Source organism: Mus caroli, unplaced genomic scaffold, assembly GCF_978045245.1.
Source record: "Mus caroli unplaced genomic scaffold, Mus_caroli_1 scaffold_9, whole genome shotgun sequence".
In the NCBI taxonomy this organism is placed as follows: domain Eukaryota; kingdom Metazoa; phylum Chordata; class Mammalia; order Rodentia; family Muridae; genus Mus; species Mus caroli.
Window position 1 is genome coordinate 47452535 of NW_028227264.1, and position 13886 is coordinate 47466420.

Below are 13886 nucleotides of genomic sequence, written 5' to 3' on the forward strand. Positions count from 1 at the left end.
AGGTTTTCCACAGCAATCTGAACATTAGAGAAGATAATACAAAAACAAGTATACACACACACAGATACACACACACACAAATACAAAAGGATGAGGAAAGGGGGAAAGAGATGGAAATGGAGGAGAAAATGGGAAATAGATGAGGGAGAAAGAGAGGAAATAGTGGAAAGTCTTCAAATTTTCCAAGGAACTAATTTTGAGTTAGGATTCAATGCATATCAAATAATTACAGACTAGAGTAGAATAATAGACATAAAATATCTAAAACCCATTGAGCCTACTCAGCATTTCTATAAACCACCAAAATTGAGGAAAAAAATCAAATAAGTAAATGACATATTTTAAGAGAAATTAAAAAAAATTTATGACATTTGAACTTGCATTGAGGCAAATACCTAAAGACAAGGGGAAAACTTCACAATTCTACACGTTTGCAGATCTGGTCACCTATCAGCTCACAGTGGAGGAGAATGGTTCAAATTTTGTATACATTTAGGTAGGATAGGCATAACCAAAGTTCTCATTGCTATGATTCTACCTTTAAAAGCTGCCACAAAATCCCAAGACTGTTTCTCTACAGTGCTGTACACACTCTATTGGCATAATCAAACACAGATGAGTTAATTATACATTTCATGATCAAAGATCACTGTAACTTCTTCCCTGAAAATGTTATCAGCAAGTCAGAGGACTTTCATTGAGCCTGGGTTAAATGGCATAATAACTATGGCTAAAACTATAACAACTAGCAGCAATTCTGTGTATATATGCCTTGTATATGCACTTTTCTGCAGTTACAATATATTTCAAAGTAAACAGACATCAAAAGTTGACACAATCTTTAAACATTTTGAAACCAGTAATGTTTCATATCTATACCACCCAAGAATGGTGCCATGTGATTTGTATTTTTATTACATATGCACTTATATGTAGATATAACTGAGCAACAAAATATCTGAAACATTCCCATCAATAAACTATTCTTCATTTTACACATTTATAAACTAGACTATATTTCTCTTGTGCTCCCATGGGAGTTAGGGTTGTTCAGTGGTAATTATGTGTGTTTCTTTGGTGTGACCAGGGAGATACTGATAATTTAGTTGTAGTAAACGTGGGTATAAAACCTCTGGTGCCTCCATCCTTGTTGGTTTCTATAGCTGAAGTCCATGAGTCTCCATTCATCCTCTCAATTCATAGGTTCTGATTTTGCCTAGAAAAGGTGTTAGCTTCTCTTTGCTTTTGATTGTTCCTCTAGAAAATGTTGAGAACTCTTATATGCTTCCAACCTAGAGATTTTTCATTGTTTGAAATTATGTATGAAAGTAATTAGCATTTTTACTATAATTAAAATTAATATATATATTATGGCCAGATGTTTTAGAAATTCTAAGTACTTATACATGTATGAAGTATTAATTAGAATTAGAATGTAAAAGTATATATTATAAACATCTAATATCATTTATAAAGTTAATATCTAGTAAGGTTGTTACATATTTAAGAACTTAATTCGATTTTTCAATAAAATCATTATCAAATTTTTCCAGAATTCATTCTCTTCTGGCTGCTTAACAATAAAGTTGTAATTTTATACCCAATGTTTATGATTATTAAATTCAGTAATAAATTGAAGTTAAAACTTTTTTAAGTAAATTAAGATATGAATATTTAATGGGTTTTTATATTCACATATATAAGATTACCAAATGTTTAAAATTATATCTTTAAAACATGTTAAAGCATTGCTTAGTGAGAGTTCTTTTTTATTAAATGAGTTGCTTCAATTGATCAATTTTGACACAGTTTCTCATCAAATGTGCAAATTCTACATGCGTCAGATTCTATATATTCACAAAATTTCCCCATAATATTAATACTGAAATTTGTTTCCATTACAAATTCATATTTTCAAAAAATTTAAAATTTGTTTGTTAAAAACAGTATATTAATAATGTGAATACTTTGTATTATTTTCCTTATTTTAACTTGGTTGCCACTAATACACCAGTACTGCTAATTTAGCAGTGATTTGTATAGCTACTTTTGTAGCTTAAACAAAATAATCATTGAAATCTGATAGTAATCATTGCATAAAATATTTATAGTACTCACATATATAAATCTTAATTAATTTGAGACAATTTGATTATGCAATTTTTACTATTTTAAGAAATACATTATGGAAACTTTTTCAGTGGTTTTTTTGTCAGAGATTCTAATTATAATTACACACTTAGAATTAATTAATCAGGAAAATCAATTGAATCTTACAGATTTGATTTTCAAAACATGAAACTGTTATAGTTTGTTTCTATTAATATGTTAGGATCTAAAATTAATTATTAATTCTGAACTTTTCTCATTTTGTTCCTCTGCTGATGATTATTGAATTATCAATGCACAGAAAATTCTGAAATTGGATATGAGTTGAACCAAAATAGATAATTACCATTCCACAACATAATGCAGTACAGGGAACTTAGTCAATTTTCAGTTACAAATGAGATAAGAAAGTTGCCATCTCTACAATCATATTTTTTTATTCCAGCTACCCTAATTCTAAAACCAATGTATATGTCTTTATTCGTGTGTGTGTGTGTGTATGTGTGTGTTTGTGTGTGTGTGTTTGTGTGTGTGTGTAAATGAGACAGAGAGTGATAGAGCCAGAGGTAGAGAGGGACAGAGAGAAACTGATATAGAGAAAGGGCAGAAACAAAAAGAGACAGAGTCAAAGAGAGAGACAGAGAGGCAGGGAGAGAGAGAGAGAGAGAAGCACCTCCAGGTTGTCTTTTTCCTTTTTGCTGTAAGTTGGGAAGATTCTAACTTTGAGATCCTAAGACCTCTTGATGTATATTTTCTATACAAAACCACCACGTTACATTCATTTACACATGCAAGAGAAAAATCAAAGCCAAAGCTGAAAGTAAAATGGACATAATTTTAATGGAGTTTTGTAAAATTTTTGTGCATTGGATTCAAACAGCAAACTGTGTGCACTCAACTGTTTTCACAATGTTGTCAAGAGGTCTGTGTCTTTTACCATTTTACACACAACTGTTCATTACAATATGTTATCTGCCTTGTGGGACTCAGGGGTGTGGCGTGACAAGCCGTGGTGGTAGTGCTCCTAGCTTTTATAGTATCTAACTTGAAAATATTTCTCTTCTATGATTCCTTTTTCTTGATAAAAATAGTTTTCACCAAACGTTGGTGGTGCACACGCACTACCGTTCATGCTTGACATCACACCCCTGACAGGAACACATGTTCTTATTTTGTTGATAAAAAGTATTACAAAAATTTCCATACAAAATCTATTTTCATAGAAATCTTGCATTTCCACAAATAAACCTGAACATTTTTTGAAAACAAAACAGAAAAAAAAAACTGCTCAAGAATTTTGTTCTTTTAACATTGTGACTACTGTTAAATGCAGTCCACCTCAAAGTTCTGTCACGTAGTTTTGTATTGGTGACAAGTCCCCAGTCTTATCAATGTAATCTGCCCAGGCTCCATCAAGGTCCTTTCCAGGAGGAAGGAAAGTTTCAGCTGACATATCAGAATGTCAGAATGAAAGCTTCAGTCTTTCATATAACCAGTAATACTGAGCCCTGTTTTACAATTCATGACAAGGATTGCAAAACATATCTTTTACATCAGAATCTTTATACCAGTGGTTGCTTTTTTATTTCTAGTGTAGGTTAGGGTAGGGGTTCCTGGGAGCAAGTTACATTTTAATATATTTGCCATGGGTATTTTAAGAAAACAATTAGATAGATAATTGCCATCTATATCACAATCGATGACACAGACTATTGAGAAAGAAAAATAACTGATGGTGGTCTGCTTTCTGTTCCATTTCTATTGAATACTGATGTGTTTTGCCTTACATTTTTTCACATTCTATGAACACATTATCTATTCAGATGATGATTTTACTGAGTATTGGGGGCTAGTAACATTATCACCTCATTTTGTTGGTGACCATGGGACTGCACTGTTTCTTGTGACACTACAATTTTTGCTGATTTCACACATGTTTTTGTTTTGTTTTTTTTTTTAAATTATGGCATTTTTATTGGTTATCCTTTTGGGCACCAACATTCCATCTCCTGACAACAGTTGAGCTTCAGAAGGAACCAGCAGTTTCTCTCTGGACTGCATTTGAAACCAGCCACAACATTTTCATGTAACATTCACTCAAAGGAAGGGAGGAACCCATGATAAACAGTGTAACCCCGTGTAACTTGGTTGATCCATGGTGCTTGTAAATCAAGTCTGATCACTGAAACTGCTTAGATCACAAGAGTCTCTAGTTCATAGACACAGCGGCATGAGGTAACTCATTTTATTTTGCACAGGTTGCATATTTCCACAGGAAACATTCTCGCTAAATTGTTTGGAAAAAAAAAAAAAAGACGACAGTTTGTGCTTGGGTGATTGGCCTCCCAGCTTCATGCCATGGTTTCTTTACCTGGCAACCTTCTGTCGTTAAATGTGTGCATGTTGATAACTTCTTCTGTTTTCACAATAACTGGGGCCTGTGGCTTATGTTTGAGCCGACGCTGGCACTTCAGGGACATTCTCAGTTCTTCCACCATGGCGCTACAGAAGGACCTCTACAGAAGAACACAGAGAGATAGGCATTACAAAAGTTATAGGCAGACAGAATGTAACAATCATTTTCACAGACTGGCCAGCATGCCAGCCTAGAACATTTAGTTTCATGATGATTATAACAAAGTATTATATTTTAATACATGAAACACAATAATGAGAATATTACAACATATGTGCTAATTTAAAGAAATCTGCCACCTGATAATGAAATAAACTCTCCATTAAAATTTTTATTATTCAAATAGATCAAATTGGATTTTACTATGATACTATGTAAAGTTTATTATCATTATATAGATGTCTACTTTAAAATTTAAACACAAACAAATCTCTACCAGGTACTCAATCATGTCTTATAAGTAATCATAATATAAGATGTATTTTTCAGGTCAGAAGATGAGATACACAAGTCTTCTCTAAACATTGTTTCTCTGCTGTATATCTCAAAACAACAAAAATGGCACTCAGACAAACAAAATATAAACATAAAGTGTGAAATTTATTTACAAGTTTTGTTATTATTATACCTATACAACATTGACAGTGACTAGAAACATATATAATACAATCATGAAATGGGAACTGGTCAGATTTTAAACACCTAAACACGCATTATTTATAATTCATCATCAATGTCTTCATAATGGAAAGACAAAAGTTGTTTATCCCAGGTGGATAGGATAACTCTATGACTTTCATCTTATTGGCAAAAGATTTTCTACCAATTCTGCATACATATCAGTCTCATTAGTTCAGTGTTTCTCATCCATATGACTCATTTATGCAAAATATTTCTGTTAATCTATTTCCTTACTTGATTAAGACACAGAGAGCGGATGTGAGATCCAACTACATACTATAGATGAAAGTTCAGATGGGATGAGGCTATAATTAGCATCTTCTATACAAAAAACTAAAAATTTACACAATATATAAAGTTAGACATTTATGAATATTTACTACTCTAAAAATGGTATGAAACATGATGAGATAAAAATAGATATTTTGAGACATACTATTGAGTTAACCATTGTTGCTTTGTAGTTTATCATATTAGGATACAGGATAAAAAATAATAAGTGAGTGTTTCTATTGTTTTAAAAACATTTTGAATGTATAATCATTTGTGACACTAAAACTGTTATTACAAATTATTTAGGCCTCAGTGTGTTTGTGTTAAAATAACTCAAGAGAGAATGCAAATTGTAACTGCTAATACACAGTAAACCATCCTGTCTATAGTTTTGTGATTTAAACATTGTTCTAAAACCTGTTTTATTACTTCATGGCCATATCCTTACTTTCTAGTAAGTTCTTTAACCTTTTTCTCTTCTGTTGAAAGATTACAGGTAGTCAGTAGAAAAACTGAGGTCTTTCATATCAATGTCTTTCATCACATAAGAAACAGTTCAAATCTTTTTCTCCTGTTTCATAAAGAATTCTCTGATATCAATGTTTTTCATTACATAAGATGCAGTTCAAATCATTTTCTCCTCTTTCTCTTATGAGATATTCTCTAAATCAGTCCCCTTGTCATGACCTATGTTCCTGTTGTTTTTCTGCAGTCTTTTTCTTTTCTTCACACATCACTCTCTGCTTGGGTGTCCAAGCCCATCCTCTCTGACTTCTCCTTGTTCTTGGACATGCTGTGCTGAGTACTTTAAACCTTAATGTGAATCTAACTTATTTATTGCCTCACTATAAAATACAAGTTTCATTCAGAAAATTCCTTCCACAGCCTACATTTTCTTTATTCAATTTTGTTTTATTCGCTAAGTGAGTTTCCTCTTTTTGATTCTGTTCTCTCTAGACTCTGGGTTTTCAGTGTTCCACTCTCAGTGAAGTGAAAAAATACTGAGCTCTTGCTGCTGTGCATGTGTATGCTGTTCAAACAGCAGCATAGTTAACCATAGCTCCATATGACTCCAGTGCCTTTTTATTTAACACTGCTTCTGAATGAATTGTGTAAGGTTTGCTTGCCCTTTAGAAGCTTCATAAAATACAATAGAAAACACCAAGACTTTAGTAACTTTGAATAAGTAAAACAATTACTGTATTAGCACTTGTAATAGGTGAAGATTAAATGGTAGTAATGGTCTCACCTCATACTACAGAACTATTGCTTGGCATTATTTATCATGTGTTATATTATGGCTTTTGAAATTTATGACATATTTTAATTCAAAACTCTATATGCCACTGTCATCTGGTACATTGGAATGGTTTTGCTTATTGCTTAATACCTTCTATTAGATGTATTTATTAACAACATGATGATAATGATGATGAAGATGGTGATGATGACAACACGGTAGAAATGGAAAAATCTGATTCCAAAAGGGGAAGGAATACATTGTCTTGAGGTAAGATAGTCTTGACTTTCTGTTGAAACATTTAATAGAAGAATCAATTAATAAAATACAGTTATTATGACAAGGTTAGAAGTTGATCCCATTGACATTTAAAAATGGTTTAAAGTGTGAATGAATTTAAATTGTTTGAAAGATGGCTTTATTTAATACAGAGTTCCTAAATATCAACTAATGTTTAACACGGTTTGCCATCTTATCCTCAACTTTTTTGATCATATAAGTTTTATAACAAAGTGGAAACATTAATTTTATATTAAAAGAATAGGCTAAGTAGCTTGTTCTCATGGAAAAAATCAATGTGCATATAACTTCTACTAGAAAAGATTGTATCTCATTTATAATAAGATATTTAATCCTTAGTAGTTAGTGCTTGCTTCAGACCACACATTAATATATATGAAAAATTTTGAAGTAATGCCACATAGTGTCAAATTTATGATACTAATATAAAGGATAATTAAAATATTACTTCAATTAAATATTCAATCTTTTATTTTTATCTCTTATTATATAATCTTAATTAATTAATCTTAATTAAACTGTAAACCCCATTTCCAATGCAAGTCACGTATGAAATAGACAAAATTTGTAACAAAAACTTTTAATCAATCTGTGGTCTTTATTATATAATTTTAAAATACTAATTGTGTTAATTTTCTCTCTGAATGAGCTGAAATTTGCTAGTACTTTCTTTACCTATCAGTATACCTTTACCAGAAAGATAGTTTTGTTTATGAATAAATTTTCTGTGAGATAAAAGTTTTCTTCTCTTTTTTCTCATTCCAATGTCTGCTAACCATAAATTTTGAACTATATTTCTGATTTTTTTATATTCATTTCTTGACATTTTGACCTGCCATTATCTACCCCAGTTCCAAATTACAAATTCTCCAAATAGATCTCTGCCTCCAGTAAAATCCATAGAGTTTATATAAGCCTTTATTCTTTTAGTCTGTGCTGGTTAAAAATTATAAGGATGTTTAAATATAGCTTTAATTTCATATCATTCAAGAGAAGCAGATCATTCTAAATATGGATTGAGGTATTTTTTTTCTTATTTTAATTTGAAATGTCTCTAAAATACTCATGTGTCACTACAGAGCAAGAGAAAGAATGACAGGAAAGAGAAGGATGAGTGGAGGTAGAGAGGGAAAAAAAGGAGTAAGGCAGAGGGACAGAAGGGTACCTTGCCTTTAAACCCTTATGTTGGGGAAGAACCCTTGTGGCTTGTTCTTCAGTGTGGGAAGTTCCTTCGAGTGAAAACAACAGTAAAATGTTTCTCCACATTAAGGTAACAGACTACAAAAAGGAAAAGTAAGGCACAAGGATACTAACCATCATTAAAAACCTCTTTTAGAAAGTTTCAAAAGTTTACTAAACAGTGTCTGGATGGTATGGTGGCACTAACCAAATAGAAGATTCCTGAAAATGAAAATTTAAATCTTTGAGCTGTTAGCATGTATAATTGCATTAGAATAAGTAAAACTCTTCATAAAATTCACTACATTGAATGAAGCAACCTGTTATTTACACATCCCTGGAAATGAAGAAGGCTGTGATCTACCTGTAAAAATGTTCTACATAGCACATAGACATACTTGAAGTTTACTCTATGCTAAAACCAGAAACTGATACAATGGAATTAGTTTTTTATTTTCAATTAACATTTACTAATCCTCATTAAAAATATATTTGCCCTCTGAGCAAGAATACTCATATATATTTTACTAAGAAACTATATTTTATTTGACCTGCTGTCCTATTCCTTAAAAGTAATAATGTAACTAAACAGTATTCTACTTTTCATTGAAAAGTTTTTACAGTCATTTTGCCTAAAAGAATTGAACATCTATAGAAAGATTGTTGAACATCTATGAGGCACTGAAGAACAATCAAAATGTTTTGTTTGTGTTTGTCACTTAAACTAATTAATGGCAAATTAAATATACATAGACAACTAATACATTGATATTTTCCAGTTATTTTGCTGGTTTTATTAGGCATTTACTCAAGAATGAAGAGTTATATACAGTCAAAATGGTCACTGGGATTATTCACAGAAAATTATATCACATTAAGTAATAACTGAATAAATACAGATAAAGTGTAATAAATACATAAATGTTATATAATACTTTCAGAAATCTCGGTGTTATGAGAAAAATAAATGTTATTTAATGTGACCAAAATTATCTCCTAATTTATCTGACTATAATTGGCAGCGCTTAAAGATATATAAAACACCTAATATCTTATATATCACAAGTGAGTTGACCTAAAGTATAACATAACAGAGAAGCCACTAAGAGTATAAATTACTAGCTAAAATACTGAATTTCAAACCATATATCAATTTTGATCCTAATATTTAGTACTATTCCAACTTTTTAAAAATGTTCAAATATTTTAAAAAGTGTTTTTATTTTTAGAGGAAAGTTTACACAACAGTTTTTGGAGAGATACTTTTGCATAACTGCTATAATTTTAGAGAAAATAAAACTAAGCCTTGAAAATAAGTTGTAGATCTCAGGTTGCTATATCAATAGTATTAGAGATCTGCAAATCCTGAAATATTCAAGTAACCTCCTTCTTCATGAGTTCATGGCTAACTGAACATTTACCTAAATTCTCTTCTTAGTAATCTTTAGTTTTTATGCACTGTAGTTATAAATCAAACAAAAAAATATACAAAAGTGAAAAATAACTGTCAGGACATTAAACAATATAGCATACTACACTCAGCCTGGGTTGTTCATTAATACTACACATATTGATAATTACTATAATAAATATAAAGTATTCTCAGAAATTTTACATCAAACAAAATTTACCCATTTTTATATTAAATTTTTCAAATATAATCAGATTGATAAAAGTAAACCACTACTTCATATTGTTACATTTTCTTTACTTAAACCTGTACAACCAATAAATAAAGGCATAAAGCTACAGAAGCCTTTTAGTCAATGCAGCAATGGATGCTTTTTGAGAAGAAAAGTGTTGCTCATCACATTCCTGCTAATCATCCCATTCACACAACCAGGAGCCAGGCTCTGGAGGCTTCTGTTATTAAGCAGAAGAAGATAAGATGCACCAACTTCATAATTGTTAACAATGATATTAATATACAAGTGACTTTCACATTACAGCTAAATGAAAAAAAGCTTGATTCTTATTAAGTATAATTTTTTAACTTTAAAACCCTTAACCTTTAACATCATCAACAATTGTACACAAAAAAAGGGAGACACCAGAATTCTTTATAGTTATTTAAGCATAACCTGACAGCCACTGTTCAAACATCCCCTACCTGCCCCTAGCCTCTAACTGCTCAGCTTCTGAAAACTGCCTTTCTATCTTTAGTTTTTGTTTACTCAATAATTTTAGCTTCTAGGAGTGAGTGAGATCTTTTTTTGTTTGTTTGTTTTGTTTTGTTTTGTTTTGTTTGTTTTGTTTTGTTTTTCGAGACAGGGTTTTTCTGTGTAACCCTGGCTCTCCTGGAACTCACTCTGTAGACCAGGCTGGCCTCAAACTCAGAAATCCACCTGCCTCTGCCTCCCAAGTGCTGGGATTAAAGTTGTGTGCCACCACTACCCAGCTAGAGTGAGATCATTCTTAAAATAAAAGTCTTTCTTTGAATATATGTAAGAAATGACAGGTTCTCAGACCACACCCTTTAAAGCATTTTTTATAAGTTCATATGTCTGCATATTGCTTCATTTTTTGCAATAAAGACAGTCAAACCCAATTATGAATGTGATTTGTGCTTGTACATTTTTAAATTAAAAAAAACAGACCTTAAAACATTGGTAACAGAAATAATTAAAAAGGGAGTGTGATCAAAGGCTCCAATGTGTTTTTCCAGCTTAACAATCTAACTTATACATGTTCTAAATGCAACTTCAGGGGGAAAAAAACAATCAAGAAACAGGTCAACAAGACCTATAGAGTGTGTCCTGATCTTGCATAGGACCTGAATTCAGTTCCCAGGACCTACATAAGGTGGTCCAATGTCTGACCTTCATGAATACCTGTATTCACATTTATGGGTCCATGCATACACAGACATAAATGAATTAAAGGAAAATATTTTGAAACAGAAATCATTAAACACATATATTTATATAATATCAATTAATGAAAAAAAATGCCATGAATTTGACAGAGAGTAACAGGAATGTGGAACAATTTGGAGCAGGGAAGGGAAAGGAAGTGATGCAATTGTCTTATAATTTCATATATCTTTCTAAATGCGTTTTCTAGAGGAGATCATTGTTTAAACAGTGTCAGGCCAGTGCCTCTGGTTATGGAAAGCATTACTAACCCTGAAGATGCACATTTCCTTTCTGCCAATGATAAGTTCAAAGGTTTTGACATTGGGATTTTTTTTTTTAATCTAAAGGAGGAACCATGTCTTAAAACCTCACAAGTCACTTATTAAAATGGGATAGCATAATTATTTATCAAGGCCCAGCCTTAATTTTAGAATATACCTTATAGTGATTAAGAAAATGGGTTATTATTTTCAACCAACAGGAATGGATTAGCTGATTTGGGCGATTAGACAGGAACATGAAGTCAGGAGTCCTGTTTTGATATAAATGGTGTTTACATAAAAGACAGTTTTAAAAATCATGCATTAGTTCTTATGCATATCATTTTGGAAACAAAAGAACATCCTACTTCTAGAGAGTGACATAAAAATGACTCCAAGTGGACCATTTATTCAGTTTTACTCACAATTTGAGCTTGAGTTCTAAAGATCTGTACCCTTAACTGCTAAACTTCTTCTATTGCATCATCCTAGAAATTCTCACTTTTGAAATTTTTAATTCAGTTGAATATCTTTCACCAAATGTAGCTGTTTAGTCTGTGTGTGGATCCCTTTTCCCTAACTGGATTGCCTTGCCTATCTATCCACAATAGAAGATGAGCCTAGTCCTACTGCAGCGTGGTTTGCCAAGACAAATCTTTCTCTGAGCCTTTTCTGAGGAGAAAGGGAGGAAGGGATGATGGACAGGGAAAGACTGAGAGAGGTCTGTGATAAAGATGTCCAGTAAATTAATTAATAAAATTATTTAAAAGTGTAGATATTTGTATTTTATTTAGGCATAACTTGTAAAATGTAAATGTAGGAATAAAATCTTTGTGAACAATTTCTGTACTGCTAGATTTTTATTAATACGGAAATTCTTTGAAAAGCATTACTTCTGTTACATCAGTCCTTCGAAATTTTGAGAATAACTCATTTAAGAAGATATGAGAACAGCTTGTTCATAGATTTGATTATGATAAAATGTAAGTCACTCAGTTTGAGATGTTCTTTTCTGTTAAAAACATTTTCTGTTATAAAGATCTTTTGTCCTGAAATTTTAAACTAAATTTCCTCTTAACAGATATCAAACTGAGCCACTGACTTTTCTTGGACCTCTACCCCTTATATTTACAGCCATCTTATATATTTATATATATATATATATATATATATATATATATATATATATATACATATATATATATTTTAAAAACTATACATGAAAACTTTCTACATATGCACAAACATTTTGTTTTTATTTACTGGAAAAATATAGCAGAATTTCTTGTTTGAGACAGCCCAGTGTTCCCTCAGCAACAATTACATTGACTTAGGTGGAGTATGACTAGAACAACCTTCTGTCATAGTTCTGAGATAATATACACTTCAAACATGTTGGAAAATTTAACACATACATGTATTCAAATCAGAATACATATAGTATAATTTCAAAAGAACTATTTATTTATTTTATGTATATGAGTACACTGTAGCTGTCTTCAGACACACCAGAAGAGGGCATCAGACCCCATTACAGATGATTGTGAACCACCATGTGGGGACTGAGAATTAAACTCAGGACCTCCAGAAGAGCAGTCAGTGCTCCTAAACACTGAGCCATCTCTCTAGCCCCATGTACTACAATTTTAAGATGGGAGCATGCACTTTTAATTTTTAGTTGTTAGACATATTAACTATATTCATTTCATCTTAAAAATCATAAAATTATTTCAGCACCATCGTATATTTTTATTTCAAGAAACTCAGTAATTTATATACAGGGTATACAATAAAACAATGTGAACAGGCATTCTTTAAACTTCATAATGAAATGTGTTTTCCTTATGTAAACCAAATAAATGGCAAACATTTGTTTGTTTGTTTGTTTATTTATTTATTTATTTATTTATTTCAGCTCATTCAGATAAGTATATTTCACTTATCCTTTGTGACATACTAAAGTATTATAGTGTGAATGAAGATGAAGAGAGAGTAGACAATGAAGCATTTAGTGGCTGATTATGGAACTACAGGTTCTTGTCTGTTTTAATATGTAAAACAACTCATTGCAGGTATGCTTTCTTAAAAATATTAATTAGGAAACTTCACAGGTATTTACTTTGATTTTAATGTTATTAATAAAATCTAAGCTAAAGAACTGACAAATGTATAACAAATGAATGAAAGAATATAAATATATATAGGTGTATATATATATATCGATATAGATAGAGTTCACAGTAAAATCTAGAAGTATGCTGAATTATAATATCAAACTTCTGAATGATCTAGCCAGAGAATTTTTCCAGAAGTATGAAGAAATAAAAAAATTAAAAATTATCACCATAAATGGGAAGAATCAATAAACCAATAATTGTTTAGTCTAATATACTGAATTACTTAAAACAATGATATTCTCTATTTTATAATTTTAAAATATGTTCCTATAATGAGCTACATTATTCATTTAAATGATATAGAGAGATAACTATGTTAGGCAGATCAGATTGAGAAAAGTATACAAATAATATATATATACACGATAATTAGAACAATCGATGATAAATAGATTA

The 13886-nt window shown here is 31.1% G+C and overlaps 1 protein-coding gene across 3 annotated transcripts in view; it reads right to left on the reverse strand.

The window, feature by feature from the left end:
- Positions 1-2853: 2853 nt before the first annotated feature.
- Positions 2854-13886, reverse strand: part of Grik2 (glutamate ionotropic receptor kainate type subunit 2) — a 700738-nt gene continuing 689705 nt past the window's right edge. For 2 of the 3 annotated variants that reach the window (XM_021173658.3, XM_029482440.2), the window contains exon 17: positions 2854-4625. In XM_021173658.3, coding sequence (XP_021029317.1) covers positions 4461-4625 — 165 coding nt within the window. In that variant the 3' untranslated portion in view covers positions 2854-4460. Of the gene's footprint in view, positions 4626-8333; positions 8421-13886 lie in introns of all 3 variants that reach the window. The other variant, XM_021173659.3, reaches the window with a different exon arrangement.